General features: G+C 51.8%; 1 protein-coding gene across 3 annotated transcripts; it reads left to right on the top strand.

Moving 5' to 3' along the window:
• Positions 1–4,794: 4,794 nt before the first annotated feature.
• Positions 4,795–14,211, top strand: TMEM161A (transmembrane protein 161A). Of its 3 annotated transcripts, XM_060144853.1 has the most exons (12): positions 4,795–4,962; positions 7,776–7,879; positions 8,312–8,392; positions 8,779–8,876; positions 8,989–9,145; positions 9,992–10,143; positions 12,248–12,308; positions 12,405–12,548; positions 12,652–12,765; positions 12,907–13,081; positions 13,200–13,296; positions 13,675–14,066. In XM_060144853.1, the coding sequence occupies exons 1-12, from the start codon at positions 4,795–4,797 to the stop codon at positions 13,926–13,928; spliced, it is 1,605 nt and encodes a 534-aa protein (XP_060000836.1). In that variant the 3' UTR covers positions 13,929–14,066. The 3 variants fall into 3 exon arrangements, with proteins under 3 accessions (XP_060000836.1, XP_060000834.1, XP_060000835.1); XM_060144851.1 differs by having other exon boundaries at positions 4,912–4,962; positions 12,907–13,296; positions 13,675–14,211; XM_060144852.1 differs by having other exon boundaries at positions 4,912–4,962; positions 12,405–12,765; positions 13,675–14,211.
• Positions 14,212–17,444: the final 3,233 nt, after the last annotated feature.

Here is a 17,444-nt window from a genome sequence, read left to right as displayed (position 1 = left end):
CAGACATCCACATGGGCTCATACACAAAGACAAAAACACCCACAGAGACAAGGCAATCAACTATACACAATCCAGCCAAAACAATCTTGAGGGAAAAAAATGGAGCTGGAGGAATCAGACTCCCTGGCTTCAGACTATACTACAAAGCTACAGTAATCAAGACAATATGGTACTGGCACAAAAACAGAAATATAGGTCAATGGAACAGGATAGAAAGCCCAGAGACAACCCCACGCACCTGTGGTCAACTAATCTATGACAAAGGAGGCAAGGATATACAATGGAGAAAAGACAGTCCCTTCAATAAGTGGTGCTGGGAAAACTGGACAGCTACATGTAAAAGAATGAAATTAGAACACTCCCTAACACCATACACAAAAATAAACTCAAAATGGATTAAAGACCTGAATGTAAGACCAGACACTATAAAACTCTTAGAGGAAACATAGGAAGAACACTCTTTTTTTTTTTTTTTTTTTGTGGTACACGGGCCTCTCACTGTTGTGGCCACTCCCGTTGCAGAGCACAGGCTCCAGACACGCAGGCTCAGCGGCCATGGCTCATGGACCCAGCCGCTCCGTGGCATGTGGGATCTTCCCGGACTGGGGCACGAACCCGTGTCCCCTGCATCGGCAGGCGGACTCTCAACAACTGCGCCACCAGGAAAGCCCGGAAGAACACTCTTTTTTTTTTTTTTTTTTATAAATACAGTTGTTTTTTTTAATAGTTTTTTTTTTTAGATGTTGGGGGTAGGAGTTTATTAATTAATTTATTTATTTTTGCTGTGTTGGGTCTTCGTTTCTGCGCGAAGACTTTCTCCAGTTGTGGCAGGCGGGGGCCACTCCTCATCGCGGTGTGCGGGCCTCTCACTACAGCGGCCTCTCTTGTTGAGGAGCACAGGCTCCAGACACGCAGGCTCAGTAGTTGTGGCTCACGGGCCCAGTCGCTCCGTGGCATATGGGATCCTCCCAGACCAGGGCTCGAACCCGCGTCCCCTGCATTAGCAGGCAGACTCTCAACCACTGCACCACCAGGGAAGCCCCCGGAAGAACACTCTTTGACATAAATCACAGCAAGATCTTTTTTGACCCACCTCCTAGAGTAATGGAAATAAAAACAAAAATAAATGGGACCTAATGAAACTTAAAAACTTTTGCACAGCAAAGGAAACTATAAACAAGATGAAAAGACAACCCTCAGAATAGGAGAAAATATTTGCAAATGAATCAACAGATAAAGGATTAATCTCCAAAATATATAAACAGTTCATGCAGCTCAATATTAAAAAAACAAACAACCCAAAAAATGGGCAAAAGACCTAAATAGACGTTTCTCCAAAGAAGACATACAGATGGCCAAGAGGCACATGAAAAGCTGCTCAGCATCACAGATTATTAGAGAAATGAGAATCAAAACTACAATGAGAAAAAAAAAAAACCTACAATCAGGTATCACCTCACACCAGTTAGAATGGGCATCATCAGAAAATCTACAAACAACAAATGCTGGAGAGGGTGTGGAGAAAAGGGAACCCTCTTGCACTGTTGGTGGGAATGTAAATTGTTACAGCCACTGTGGAGAACAGCATGGAGGTTCCTTAAAAAACTAAAAATAGAATTACCATATGACCCAGCAATCCCACTACTGGGCATATACCCAGAGAAAACCATAATTCAAAAGGACACATGCACCCCAATGGTTCATTGCAGCACTATTTCCAATAGCTAGGTTACGGAAGCAACCTAAATGCCCATCAACAGATGAATGGATAAAGAAGATGTGGTACATATATACAGTGGAATATTACTCAGCCATAAAAAGGAACGAAATTGGGTCACTTGTAGAGATATGGATGGACCTAGAGACTGTCATACAGAGTGAAGTAAGTCAGAAAGAGAAAAACAAATATCGTATATTAACGCATATATGTGGAATCTAGAAAAATGGTACAGATGAACCAGTTTGCAAGGCAGAAATAGAGACACAGATGTAGAGCGCAAACGTATGGACACCAAGGGGGGAAAGCGGGGGGTGGGACGGTGGTGGTGGTGGGATGAATTGGGAGATTGGGATTGACATATATACACTAATATGTATAAGATAGATAACTAATAAGAATCTGCTGTATAAAAAATAATATTAAAATAAAATTTTTTTAAAAGTGGAAAATTACCATTAAGCAAACACACAGGAATAATTGTTGCAATCAAGAATCATCAATGGGGGCTTCCCTGGTGGCGCAGTGGTTGAGAGTCCGCCTGCCAATGCAGGGGACACGGGTTCGTGCCCGGGTCTGGGAAGATCCCACATGCCGCGGAGCGGCTAGGCCGCTGAGCCTGCACGTCCGGAGCCTGTGCTCCACAACGGGAGAGGCCACAACAGTGAGAGGCCTGCGTACCGCAAAAAAAAAAAAAAATCATCAATGGGCTTCCGTGGTGGTGCAGTGGTTAAGCATCCGCCTACCATTGCAGAGGACATGAGTTCGAGCCCTGGTCCGGGAAGATCCCACATGCCGCGAAGCAACTAAGCCTGTGTGCCACAACTACTGAGCCTGCACTCTAGAGCCCGCAGGCCACAACTAGAGAAAATCCGTGTGCAGCAACGAAGACCCAACACAGCCAAAAATAAATAAATAAAAAAATTTAAAAAATCATCAATAGATGCTAAAATTAGAGGTTTATGGTATGATGAGAAACAAGATATTTGGTCAAGAAGTACCTGTCCACAAGATACCTATTCATTACAAAGGGAAAACTAGTAAATTTACCATGGGGATGTCTGTCAGATAAATGATCAAAGATGACAGCAGTAATGAGACATAGTCCCCAAAATACAATTTATTCACTGTGAAGTCCCCTGCTTTCATTTTCCTTGTTGTACTTGAAAGTTGCTAAGACAGTAGTATTAAATGTTCTCACCACACACAAAGAAAAGATAATTAGGTGATGGAGGTGGTAACCAATCCTATGGTGGTAATCATTTTGTAATATGTGTGTAGCACATCATCACTTTTAAACTTACACAATGCTATATGCCAACTGTATCTCAATAACGCTGGAGAAAAATATACACAATCTAGGCTTTTGTTTAAATAAACTGTTTAATTTAGAACAATTTTAGATTTACAGAAAAACTGTGAACATAGTACAGAGAGTTCGCATATACCCCACACCCAGTTTCCCATATTATTAACACCTTGCATTAATATGGTACACTTGTGACAATTAATGAACCAATATTAAAAATTGTTATTCCTTAAAAAAAAACACAACTGGGCTTCCCCGGTGGTGCAGTGGTTAAGCGTCCGCCTGCCGATGCAGGGGACACGGGTTCGTGCCCCGGTCCGGGAAGATCCCACATGCCGCGGAGCGGCTGGGCCCGTGAGCCATGGCCGCTGAGCCTGCACGTCCGGAGCCTGTGCTCTGCAACGGGAGAGGCCACAACAGTGAGAGGCCCGCGTACCGAAAAATAAAACAAAACAAAACAAAAAACAACTAAACATGATCCACTCACAAGCCTCATAAAGACCCTCAGACAGTCACACCCACATAATATGTCCACACTCAGGCAAACACACTTATCCACAGAAACAGAGCTGAAAAACTTGGGCTCGAAGCCCTTTCCTCTAAGCCTTGAAACAGAAAACATCAGATTCCTGAGGCTGACATTTAGTCCTTGATCTAGCCACGCCTGAAGCTGACAATGTTTTTGGAGTTTTCTGTTACGTTAGCTAAATTTTTCCCTTTTTTGCTGGAGCCCATTTAAGTTGGACTTTTTTTTTTTTTTTGGCTTGCAACCAGGGTTCTGGCTGATAGAGATAAATAAGGCTTTTGCCAGGTGAAGAAAAAGGGGGGAGCGGGGGAGGAAGGAGGCACCCCAAGATGGAAGATGGCATTTACAGAGGCCTGGAGATATAAGAAAGCGTGGCCTGTGGCTAGCTGTATTATAGCGCGTACAATAGTGTTGGCGAAAGATTGAAGTTAGGCAGAGGGGTCTGAATTCAGTCTGAGCAACTGGAATCTAGTCATTGAGGGCCACCGAATGTTCTTTTTTAATTTATTTTTTATTTATTTATTTTTGGCTGCCTTGGGTCTTCGTTGCTGCACATGGGCTTTCTCTAGTTGTGGCGAGCGGGAACTACTCTTTGTTGCAGTGCGCGGGCTTCTCATTGTGGTGTCTTCTCTTGTGGACCACGGGCTCTAGGCCCGCGGGCTTCAGTAGTTGTGGCTCGGGGACTCTAGAGCGCAGGCTCAATAGCTGTGGCGCTCGGGCTCAGTTGCTCTGCCGCTTGTGGGATCTTCCTGGACCAGGCCTCGAACCCATGTATGCAGGCAGATTCTTAACCAGTGCGTCACGAGGGAAGCCCCCACAAAATATTCTTCTTTTTTTTTTTTTTTGTGGTACGCGGGCCTCTCACTGTTGTGGCCTCCTCCGTTACGGAGCACAGGCTCCGGACGCACAGGCTCAGCGGCCATGGCCCACGGGCCCAGCCGCTCCGCGGCATGGGGATCCTCCCGGACCGGGGCACGAACCTGTGTCCCTCGCATCGGCAGGCGGACTCTCAACCACTGCACCACCAGGGAAGCCCCCACCAAATATTCTTGATCAAGGGAGTTCCACGCTCAGAAATCCCCAGCGGGAGACAGTGATTGGTTGAATAAGTGTATTCCACTCAAACGTGCGAAATACGTGCAGGTGAGGAGACTGAGTCTCAGAGACACCGGTCACCCTGGGGTCCCAGAGACCCCGGTAGGAGCTCGTTGAGCAACTTTGAACTACAACTTCCGGCATGCAATGCGAGAGACTCCTTGTCCTCCTGATTTGCCCCCCGGCTCCAAGCCTGACGATTGGTTAGGTGGGCTGCTTGTCAGACCAAAGTCTGGTTTTGATTGGTCGAGTTCCGAGCGGGGCTCCGAGCTCCAGGCCCATGGGTCCCGGCACAGCGCTCCAGCAGGCAACATGGTAAGCCGGCGACTCTTAGCATGGGGGCCCTGAGGGGCTAGGGGTTCCGCCGAGGGGGGTCCAGGGAGACACCGAGGAGACCGGGATCCCTTTGTGGGCACTGAGGTCTCTGAGGGATTTGGGATTGCGCTGAGGGCCGTGTTTCCCTGTTTGGGGTCAGGGTCTCACTGCGGGACCTATGAGGGGGTCGGAGGTTGTACAAGGGAACTGGAAGGCCTTGAGTGTTCTGGGCTTCTGACAAGTCTCTGGGGGGCCCTCTAGGGGCCTGGGGTCCTGCTGAGGGTGTCGTCCCGTGGAGGGTACTGGGGATCTGAACACCTTCGGAGCCCTGTGAGGGAGATCTGGGGTCCCCCGGGGCCCACTCTGGGGATGGTGTCCTGCGGGAGCGTGGGGGCCATGTCGACAGGGTCCATCGGGGCTCCCTACGGGTGTGGGGTGTGCCGAAGGACCAGGGAGAATCCTGAGAGGAGGGGGCCATGCGGAGGGGATCTGGGTGGGCTCAGGGCGGGGGAGGGTCCCAGAATTGGAGACAGCACAGTTGGAACCCTCAGGTCTCACGTAGTTCTGGGTCCAACCCATTGAGTTTATTCTTCAAGCTTAGCCTGGCCCCTGTGGGTCAGGCTGGTGCTGGGCGAGGGCGGAGATCCCCCCAGCCCCTAGGACTGGACAGAGGGAGAGACAGGATGGAGGGGCCAGGAAGGCGGCCTGAACTTGCCTGGGGTGGGGGGTGACCCCGAGGAGGGGCGCTGGAGGTGGGTCTGAAGTAAGAGCATTGATGGAAGGGGTTGATGAAAGTGGATGTCGTTCCAGGGTGCGGGATGTTGTGGGAGGTGAGGGGAAGGGCTCTCGGAAACGGGATGGAGGAAAGTTGCATTGATGTTACTTAGCAGGATTCTGGGATCACAGATTCAGGGAAGAGCTTTGAGCAGAGGAGGGACATGGGCTGATGGGATGCTTCAGAGATCTTTGGAGATCTGCAGAGCGTGGACCCTAAGACTGGAGGCTGCTGGGGGTGGGCGGTGAGAAACATCCCTGGACAGACCTCGGGAGCCTTAGGTGGAGGGATGCATGTCTTCCCTCCTTCCCTTCTCTTCCTTCTTCATCCTTCCTCCCTCTTCTTCTCCCTTCCTCTCTCTCCCTCTCCTTCCTTTCTAACGTCCTTCCTCTCCAAGTGCTGGGATCGCAGTTTGAACCATGGGTCTCCTCCCTGGGAGGTGTCCAAGGGTAATGGGGTCAGCGATGGAGAGCCCGGGGGTCTGGGAGGGTCTCTGAGACCCGAATGGTTGGGCGCAGAGGACGCCGGGGGAGAGAGCCAGGCAGTGAGGTGGGTTGGTCCTGAGCTGGGTCCGCCCGGCCTTGTGGGCTGAGGAGTGGAGTTGGACGTTTACTATGAGACTGGGAAGGGCCTGGGCTGCCTGGAGGAGCCGAGAGCAGTGTCCATGGGAGTGATGGGTAGGTACTGGGGCCTCCAGGGAAGGGCCTGGAGGAGGCATGGTCTGCGAGCTCGGCAGAGAGGTTCTGCCAGGGGATGATGGGTCACAAGGGAGAGGTGTCTGGAGAGCCAGGGAGACTGGGGAGCAGCTGCTGGGAGGTGCTGGGTTTCCAGGGAGGAGTGGAGGAGGGGTCCTGGGAGGAAGGGCGGGGCCGCTTTGAGGGGCCCAACTGTGCTCTGGGTCATTAATGCCTGCTAGCCAGTCTGCACTTGGGTGGGGGGAGGGTGAGCAGTGAGACCAGAAAGATGACGCCCCACCTCATTACTGAAAAAACGTTCCTGGCCTCAGTTTACAAGTCACAGCATAAAGAAAATATCCTATTAGTCTTTTATTTTAATGATGGATTTCTCAGCAGTCATTCTGAATTACAGTGCTAGGCCCGATAGCCATCACATTAGAGCTTTCCCTATTAAATTTAGCTTATTTTTGCCTGATTAAAGGATAATTTTAACAATTAGTTTTAATATTAATGTAATCTTTATTTCATTTTAGTTGTTAATACCATAATACTAGCAGGCAGCCCTCCTGAGCACTTAATTTTACATAATTACGAAAGCAAATTGGTATATACTGCATTCAAGCAAGAAAACCCAGCTTCAGACTGATTACCAAAAACATTTTTTCTAAAATGTTTTAAAATAAGTATATGAAAATGTGTTATGAATTGTTGTTTAAAAGTTTGTTAGTAGAACTTGGTAAGAAAATTCCTAATTAAAAAAAGTCATCCCACTCAAACGTGTAAGTCTTTATCCTGAAACAGGTACAAGGGAGGGAAAGGGAGAGAGGGTGACTTCAATTATCAGGGATAATTTAAGATGGGAAAGACTTGGGGGACAGAGCCACCTGGGTGAACGTTGAAACTACAAGCTCACCTGAGACACAATTACAAAAACTGCATCCGTGGGACCGTGGGAGAAGAGCGCTTCCACTAGGTGTGCCCGGCTCGTTGTAGGTCCAGAAGGTGGTCGTGAGAGTACACGGAACAAAATAGGAAGCACCCCATTTCCAGATGAGGAAAACTGAGGCTTGGGGAGATTTAAATCCTTAGCACAAGGAGGAAAGCGGGCCCCAGTGTCTGCTCCAGCACGTGCTCTCCGCCGCCCCACACCCCAGCCAGGTGGTGGGGAGGGACGTGAGTTTTGCTGGGGCTCCCAGGGTTGGGTCTGAGCCCACCCCAGGACCTTTCCCCAAGAAGCAGCTTGAGCCAGGGTGGCCCTGCCTCCACAACCTGGCCCCAGAGTCTCTATAAATAGCCGGGCTTCCGAAGCGTGAGCTTGTGATCCTCTGGCTGGCACTGCCCTTCATGTTTCCTCCCCGCAGGCTGTCCTTGGAGTGCAGCTGGTGGTGACGTTGCTCACCGCCACCCTCATGCATAGGCTTGCGCCTCACTGCTCCTTCGCGCGCTGGCTGCTCTGCAATGGCAGGTGAGCCACACCCCCTCCCCGGGCGGTGGGCGGAGCCCCTAAGGCCCCGCCCTCCCTGGTTTTTCTCCTAGCCCCGCCTCAAGCCCTGAAAGGTGAGGGTTTTTTTGTTTTGTTTTGTTTTGTTTAAAACAAACAAACAACTTTGTTGAGATGTAATTGACGTACGATAATCTGCAAATATTTGAAGTACACAGTTGGATCAATTTTGACAGATTGTACACATCGCTGAGACCATCTAAATACTCAGACGAGCAGCTGCTTCCCCCACTCCTGCTCTCCTTCATCCCTACTCTAGCTGTAGATCTGTTTCCTGAAACTCTTTTTGTCCCGGTTTGGGTTTCGGACCCTTTCTGAGAATCTGGTGGAAATTGTGAACTCTCTAGGGCAATTCACATGGCAGTTCCTTTCCTGACTGCCTGTCTCTGCCCTTAGTCTCTTCCGATACAAGCACCCTTCCGAGGAAGAGCTTCGGGCCCTGGCGGGGAAGCAGAGGCCCAGAGGCAGGAAGGAGCGGTGAGTGAACCCCCAGTCTTAGGTAAGTGGCTCCCTTCCAGGGGAGGCCATGAGGGCACAGGGCCTTACCTGCCCACTTCCAGGCACTGCTCTGGGCACAGGAGAATTGGGGACACCCCAGACTGAGGAGATGGTCACTGTCATTCACTGGTTGCCTCCAGTTGGCGTCTAATGCTTATTGGAAGTTTGCTCTGGGCCAGCCCTCTGGGTGGGTGGTGGCCACCACCCTGGCATTCAGAGGACATCCAGGCTGGGGGAGAAGGTACCTCCTAGGCCTCCTGTGCTCTGAGGGTGACATGGTAGAGCCTCCCAGGCTGGGGTGGGGTGGACTGCCAGGGGAGGGAGGATGGAGGATGCTGTTCTGACACATTCCCCCCTCCTCCCAGGTGGGCCAATGGCTATAGTGAGGAGAAGCCGTTATCCGTGCCCCGTGACACCGCTTTCCAGCTAGAGACCTGTCCCCTCACAGCCGTTGATGCCCTCGGTAACAGCTGGGTCCCCAGCTCCCCTGGCCCTTGGCTCACACCCTGGTGGGGTTGGTGGGGGGAGCATCTTGGGCGGGCTAAGCTGGGGACTCAGTTGCATCCTCCCCGCAGTCCTGCGCTTCTTCCTGGAGTACCAGTGGTTTGTGGACTTCGCGGTATACTCGGGTGGCGTGTACCTCTTCACAGAGGCCTACTACTATGTGCTGGGCCCGGCCAAGGAGACCAACATCGCTGTGTTCTGGTGCCTGCTCACCATCGCCTTCTCTATGTATCCTTCCTCTTAGCTCCCCAGGTGGGGAAGGTGGAGGCCTGTGGAAGCTGGACCCCAGGCTCCTTGTCGCCCCAGAAACTCAGTGGTGTAACGCAGTCACTATTTCATGTTTGCCTGGGCCGGGGCTCAGCTGGGTTGCCTCATATCCGCTCCAAGTGGGCTTGCCTTTCAGCGGTCTAGAGCAAGCTTCCTCACCACAGCGGCCAGGAAGGAAAAGGGGGCCCTGCAGGCCTCCTGAGGCTTTGCCTGAAGTCGGTCCACCCAACCCCTGTCCATTCTCTGGGTCAAAGCAACTCAGCAGTCCAGAACAGATGCAGGGGCTGGCAAAGAGACGTCCCTTCCGTCATTTTTTTAGGAAGCTGCATAGAGAGCAGAGGCAAAACTGTGACTTTGAGGACCCAAATCGGAGACAGTGTCCTTGTGGAATGGGCTTGCAAAGCAGGGCAGATTGGAGATAGAGACTGGTGTCTCTATTAGCCTCTCAGAGGAACGGGAAACTCAGGAGCTATGAATTCAGCCAGGAGGCTGAGTGAGTCAGGGAGACTTGACCTCCTGCAGACAGACAGACAGAGACAGAGTTGGCCATTTCTAACTGACCACAGGCAGTGTGATGAGGCCAAGCTGGAGGCCTGGCTCGGGACCGCCTGCTCGCTGATGACACAGGCCTGAACAGCAGTAAGCCTTGTGTCCTGGACTTGCCCGGCAGCTCACTCCTCTGCTCCCCAGGACTCTAAGCCTGAACTTCCATGTTAGTGCTCTGGAGTTGGGGGGTCACTGGTTGGGGGTGGTGGATGGGGGAGGGGTCACTACAGGCACTGGAGGCCTCCTTAGCCCTGCCCCCAGCAAGGTGTTCCTGACCGTGACCCGGCTGTACTTCAGTGCAGAGGAGGGGGGCGAGCGCTCAGTCTGCCTCACCTTCGCCTTCCTCTTCCTCCTCCTGGCCATGTTGGTGCAGGTGGTGCCGGAGGAGACCCTTGAGCTGGGCCTGGAGCCAGGTATGTGCAGTCTGGGGCCTGGGGTTTAAGCCTCTGGGTTATTGCTGTCAGTGTTTTCTTTACGTACTTTGAGGCTAATTGACGAGGTGTTTACAAGTTTAAAATTGCTATGTCTTCCTGGCAAATCAGCCATTTTTTTCATGATGTATGGACCCATTTTGATTCTAATAATACTTCCATCTTAGTCTAGTTTGTCTGGTATTAATATAGCCTTTCCAGCTTTCTTCCTTCCTTTCTTCCTCTCTCCCTTCCTTGTTTCCTTCTTCCTTCTTTTCTTTTCTTTTCTTTTTTTTTTTTTTGCGGTACGCGGTCCTCTCACTGTTGTGGCCTCTCCCGTTGTGGAGCACAGGCTCTGGACGCGCAGGCTCAGCGGCCATGGCTCACGGGCCTAGCCGCTCCGCGGCATGTGGGATCTTCCCGGACCGCGGCATGAACCCGTGTCCCCTGCATCGGCAGGCGGACTCTCAACCACTGCACCACCAGGGAAGCCCTTCTTTTCTTTTTAAATTGATATATACTTGACATATTATATTAGTTTCAAGTGTACAACATAATGATTCAATATTTGTGTATACTGCAAAATGAGCACCACAATAAGTCTAGTTAACACCCATCACTGCACAGTTACAATTTTCTTTTCTTGTGATGAGAACTTTTAAGATCTACTTGCTTAGCAACTTTCAAATATACAATACTACCTTTCTTTTGATTAGTATTTGTTATATCTTTTTGACATCCCTTTACTTTCAACCTTCCAGTGACCTCATGTTGAGGTATGTCTACTTTAAAAAATAATAATAAATATTTAGATATAGATATTTTCTTTCTTTATTTTCTTTCTTTATTTTTTAATTTGGCCGTGCTGCATGGCTTGCGGGATCTTGGTTCTGTGACCAGGGATTGAACCTGTGCCCTCAGCAGTGAAAGCTCAGAGTCCTAACCACTGGACTGCCAGGGAATTCCCTATCTGGATATTTTCCATCAAGTCTGATAGTCTGTATCATTTAACTTCAAAATTTAATCCACTTACATTTATTGTGTTTTCTGACATATTTGGCCTTGTCTCTACCATCTTACATTTTCACTTTCTATTTGTTCCTTTTCTTTTGTGCTGTTGACAGTGGCTGCCAGCTTAATTGTCCTTCCTTTTAGGTGATCTGTCATAACTTCTGACTGCTTTGTGAGCTCTTTGTTTTTGGTGTTCTGCAGTTTTGCCACAGTGTGTCTAGGTATGGATTTCTTCGTATTTATCTGGTTTTATATACTTTGTATGTATCATCCATTCTGCAGACTTCTCAATAATTACCTTTCAATATCTCTTCTCCTTCATTCTCTCTCTTCTCTCCCTTTGGGGTTCAGACTTGACTTATATTGAACTTCCTATTCTGTCCTCCTTATCTCTTAATCTTCCATCACATTTCCCACCTTCCTGTCTTTCTTAGTCAGAATCTGAGTGATTTCTTCAGATCCAATTCGTCATTTCCTCCTTTGGCTCCTTCTAAGATGCTGTTTAACAACTTATCACTTCAATAATTATATTTTCCTTTTGGAAGAGCTTAACTGATTCCTTTGCAAATCCACCTGGTCCTCTGAGGTAGTCTCATGTCACCTGTTCTGCAATTCCAACTTTTATTTTCCTCAGGCATTTCACACAGAAGCCTTGTGGTCTAAATTTGTCCTTTGTTTTTTTTCTCCTGACTCACCTTTATGGTAATTTATTGTCTTGTGTGTTTGGTGATTTTGATTGTGAGCTCACATTATTTGCTTTTACTCCGTGGAAAATGTGGGGGCCTGAACTGAGAAATCTTTCCAGGACTTTGATTTCCTCCTGTGGAGCCCTTCATGACCCTCCAGCCTCGGGGAAGCTCAGACTCAGTGCCCTCCGCCCCCATGTCCCTCGGTCCAGTCAAGGGTGTCTGTCTAGCACATTCTCCTGAGCTTCACATAACTGGAGAACAAAATTGTCCTCATGCTTGTCACAGGGCCTGGCTGCCACTAGTGTGTTCCTACCTGGAAAACAAAAGGATGTCTGGGAGGGGGGCAGAGTAGGCTCTGAGGCCCCAGGGGTCTATTTTGGACACCACCCTCTCTTTGTCTTCCCCAGGCCTGGCCAGTATGACCCAGAACTTGGAGCCACTTCTGAAGACACAGGGCTGGGACTGGGCGTGAGTCCTGGGAGGGGAGGGGGAACAGCAGCATGCTGCGACCTGCAGGCAGGGTGCTGACCTGCCGCGGGGCCCTGACCCTTCTCTTTTCCCCAGTCTTCCTTTGGTCAAGCTGGCCATCCGCGTGGGGCTGGCGGCAGTGGGCTCCATGCTGGGTGCCTTCCTCACCTTCCCAGGCCTGCGGCTGGCCCAGACCCACCATGATGCACTGACCATGTCGGAAGACCGGCCCATGCTGCAGTTACGTGGGGGACCGGGTGGATGGAGCGTTAGGGCGCCTAGGGAAGGGGCCGGTGGGGATGGTGGGTGCCCAAGCCTACCCGCTCTGCGCCCTTGCCCCCAGGTTCCTTCTGCACACCAGCTTCCTGTCCCCCCTGTTTGTCCTGTGGCTCTGGACCAAGCCCATGGCGCGGGACTTCCTGCACCAGGCTCCCTTTGGAAGCACGTCCTTTTCTCTGTGCGTATGGAAATGGGAGGCAGGGCAGCTGGGGCCCCCTCTGGCTACTCCAGACTCTGAGACTAAGGGAGGAGTGCGTCCTGGGGGAGGATCCTGGGGCAGAAGGCAGCCTCACTAGCCCCCTCGCCCCTCTCGGCGCAGGCTGTCCGACTCGGCCTTCGACTCGCTGCGTCTCTGGATGCTGGTGGCACTGTGCCTGCTGCGGCTGGCGGTGACCCGGCCCCACCTGCAGGCCTACCTGTGCCTGGCCAAGGCTCGAGTGGAGCAGCTGCGGCGGGAGGCCGGCCGCATCGAGGCCCGAGAGATCCAACGGCGGGTACCGGCGCGGGCGGGGAGGGAACCTGGGCCTCAGGGCGGGGTTCCCTGTCCCTCAGGCGTGGGGTTACCCGGAGCACGAAGGTCCCCTGCTGCAGCCACTGCTACCTGTCCACTAGGTGGTGCGGGTGTACTGCTACGTGACAGTTGTAAGCCTGCAGTACCTGACTCCGCTCATCCTCACACTCAACTGCACGCTGCTGCTCAAGACGCTGGGTGAGAACCCGCCTGGGCGACGGCGGGGGCGGAGTGTGGAGTTGGAGCGGGGCGGGGCTGAGCCTGGAGCGAGGGGCTGGAGTTGTAGTTGGGTGGGAGAGGGGAGGGGAGGGCCGGCGATTGAGCGAGGCGGGGGCGGGGCCTGGCTATAGAGGGGGCGGGGCGGAGGCTGGATGGCCCTGAGATGGGGCGAGGTCAGAGGCGGAGCCTGGGGTGGGGCCCGAAGATGAGGTGCGGGCAGAGCCTGGGGTAGCGGAGGTGGTGGAAGGAGGCAGAGCCTGGGGCGGGGCGGGTGAGTGTCAGCATGGGTGGGGGTCCTGGAGGCCAACTCCGCCTGCGCCTCCACCCATCCCTCCCTCCACCCTGTTTCTCTCGCAGGCGGCTACTCTTGGGGCCTGGGTCCCGTCCCCCCGCTGTCCCCCACCCCGTCCTCAGCCCTCGATGGCCCGGTCGGCCCCGAGGAGGACGAGGCCCGGCAGACCGTGGCCCTGATCGCCGGGGTCCTGGGCAGCCTGCTCACGCCACTCTTCCTCCGCGGCGTCCTCGCCTTCCTCATCTGGTGGATCGCCACCTGCCAACTGCTCTCCAGCCTCTTCGGCCTGTACTTCCACCAGCATCTGGCGGGCTCCTAGCCCGCCTGCAGACACTCCTGCAGCCCCAAGGTCTGGTCCTGGGCCAGCGGGGCGCGGGCCACCCCCTCAGTGTCCCCAGGTGCAATGTGGTCCTGGGAGTCCCAGATGCGTCCGCTGTGCCAGTCCCCTTCACTGCATGCCTGAGCCGTGGCCACGCCTTGGACCCTGAGCTTCTGCCTAGAAACTGATTCCCCAGGCCCAGCGGCAGAGGGTCCCACGGCCAGCCATTGTTCCCAGATTGCATGTGCCCAGTTTGACTGCAGTGGGGGTGGGCGTGGGGGTGGGAGGGGGCACTCTTCTGAACAAATAAAGGAGCAAGCCGATTTTTAAAAAAATTTATTTATTTATTTTTGGCTGCTTTGGTTCTTTGTTTGTTACTGCGCACGGGCTTTCTCCAGTTGTGGCGAGAGGGGGCTACTCTTGGTTGTGGTGTGTGGGCTTCTCATTGTGGTGGTTTCTCTTATTGCAGAGCATGGGCTCTAGGCACGCGGGCTTCAGTAATTGTGGCACGTGGGCTCAGTAGTTGTGGCTCACGGGCTCTAGAGGGCAGGCTCAATAGTTGTGTCACGCGGACTTCGTTGCTCTGCGGCATGTGGGATCTTCCGGGACCAGGGCTCGAACCGGTGTCCCCTGTATTGGCAGGCGGATTCTTAATCACTGCACCACCAGGAAAGCCCAAGCAAGCTGCTTTTTACAAAAAGGATCCAGACGGTTTGGGAAGCGACTTTCTGCATGCTGTCAGGTTAAGTGGTGCAGGCTGGGTGGGGAGTCCGGGGCTTCAGTGCTGAAAGAAGGGAATGATGGAGGGACAGCATAGCAAAGGCCTGGGAGGAAGAAACAAAGCGAGAATGAAAGGGGGTGGGAAGAAATGGACCAAGTGTGAGAAGTGAGAGAAATGGGGGGAGAGGGAGGTGGGTGAGCCCATGGTACTGGGCAGGGGGCCATGGGGGATACCGCCCTCTTCCACAAGTACAGGGGGACTGCCTTCTTATCAAGGTCACACACAGCAAATGGGCACATTGTTGAGGTCGTGGTGACCCAGGAGAAGGAGGACGAGGGTCCATCACCAACTGGCATTTTCCTGTAGCTGTGGCCATGCGGTGGGAAACCCATGTGCGTATTCTAATGTACGTGTTGTTAAAATCCAACAGTACATTTTAAAGATCTTATTGGCTTTATATAACAATTCATGAATCGGGCTGCATCCAATCCAGCAGATACAAAGGAGTTCCGAGGAGCTGTATAAAAGACTTTTGTAAGGCAGAAGGGAGTGGGAACAAGGAAGTTATATTAGCGAAAAGTGGACTTGTGGCAAGGTCTCTTTCCTTTAGGGGATGGCAGCTGTCTATCAGGTAGATCACCTCACTCGTGCTGATCAGGCAATTTCTGATTGACTGGTTTCAGAGTCCATTTCTGGACGAGCTGAAACTGTAATTAAGTCTCGGTTTGGTGACATAAGCCTTAGCGTAAGTGACTCCATTTTGAGCCCGTCTTGTTTTTTTCACAATGTAAGCTATGCAATCTTTTAGCACATGTAAAATGTGCATTAAGAATAAAAATGACAAGGTGGGACTAACCTGGTGGTCCAGTGGTAAAGAATATGCCTACCAATGCAGGGGACGTGAGTTCGATCCCTGGTCGGGGGAACTAAGATCCCGCATGCTGCGGGGCAACTAAATCTGCACGCCACAACTACTGAGCTCACGCGCCTCAACTAGAGAGCCGGCGTGCTGCAAACAACAGAGCCCACGTGCCCTGGAGCCTGCAGGCCACAACTAGAGAGAAGCCCACGCACCGCAACGAAGAGCCTGCGTGCTGCAGTGAAAGATCCTGCATGCCTCAACAAGATACAGAGTGCTGCAACTAAGACCCGATGCAGCCAAACAAATACATTAATAAATAAATATTAAAAAAAAAAAGACTAAAGAAGACAAAGCAAAGCCATTTCCCTCACCAGGGTGGAAGCCAAGGGCCTAAGTGATGGTGTGGGACCCAGCATAGCTGCCCAGCCAACGCGGCGAGCGTGACCCACCTCGGGGCCTTGCACTTTGCTGCAGGCTCCCTCACCTGTGTGTGTCACCTGAGGGGAGAAGCGCCCTCACCAACCTCTCCTCCCAAGCCCAGCTGCCCCACTGATTTGCTACATATCTCGTACAAGAACAAGCAACAGGGAGCATGATTTCACTTAGGGAAGTGAGGTTATAACCAGACACCCGAAGAAAGTGCTGACATGTGGGGCGGGGGGAGCTGGGAATGCTGTTGTCCTGGCCCCTAGACGGGTGTTTGACTTTTGAAACTCTGTGCTTCTGTTGCATGGATAAAAATGAAAAGTGTGTTAAACACAAGGCTTAAAGCGAACTAAATGCATCCTCTCATGTTGATCCTTCTCAAAACGCTAGTAAAAGTATAGAGGCTACAGAACATTCCGAAGGTGGGAACTAAGAGAGGAGCCACAATTGACTGCCTGGTCCATGGAAGGCAAACACAAAGCCCAGCCAGATTTACCTGTAGAACCTTCCATAGGCACTGAGTGCACCAGGTCCCACTGGGCTGGGCTGAAGATGCCAGTGGACTATGGAGGCCTCTGGTGTGGAAGCTGTTTGGGAAGTTCAGGTACCTGTGTCCCTCCCACAGTACCACTGGGCAGCCAGAAGGAGGGAAGCCAGGCTTGGTAGGGGGTGTGGTGGCAAATGGGGTTAAGTGAGTACACATAAAGCTAAACGGAGAGAGCCACTATCCCTTACCCTGTGTGCAGATTACAGAATCTTCCAGGCATGAGACTGAAGACTCCTGGGGAATCCAAATGGCCAAAGAAGAAAGAGCTAAAGACACTGGCACATGGAGTTCTCATCAGCCGCCAGTTGAGCTGTGTCCCCCCACCCAGTGCTTCCTGAGTACCACATGGTCCATCCCGACTGACGTCCCCAAAGGGACAAGTGTGTCCCTTTGTGCACAGGATCTCTCTGGAAGGAGACAGAAGAAGCTGGTAATGGGAGACATCCCTGCAAAGGGAACTGGGAGGTAGACCTACTTTTCATGGTAAACTCTTTGTGCAGTTTGCACTTTCTAGCCAATCATTTTAACAGTCCAAACAGCAATTACATTAAAAAAAAAGTTTATTCAAAAACCTGTCGATGGGGCTTCCCTGGTGGCGCAGTGGTTGAGAGTCCGCCTGCCAACACAGGGGACACGGGTTTGAGCCCTGGTCCGGGAAGATCCCACATGCCGCGGAGCAACTAAGCCTGTGTGCCACAACTACTGAGCCTGCGTGCTGCAACTACTGAAGCCCACGTGCCGCAACTACTGAAGCCCACGTGCCTAGAGCCCGTGCACCGCAACGAAGAGTAGCCCCCACTTGCTGCAACTAGGGAAAGCCCACGCGAAGCAACGAAGACCCAACACAGCCGAAAATAAATAAATTAAATAAATAAATTAAAAAAAAAATCTGTCGAAATAACTTCAACCCTGTTTTTGGTTCATGGGGGGTGAGGGCCATAGCCGAAGAAGAGACATGGG

Source organism: Lagenorhynchus albirostris, chromosome 3 (genome assembly GCF_949774975.1).
Source record: "Lagenorhynchus albirostris chromosome 3, mLagAlb1.1, whole genome shotgun sequence".
Lineage (NCBI taxonomy): Eukaryota > Metazoa > Chordata > Mammalia > Artiodactyla > Delphinidae > Lagenorhynchus > Lagenorhynchus albirostris.
Note: the sequence above shows the minus strand (reverse complement) of the source record. Positions and strands in the feature narration are given on the sequence as shown.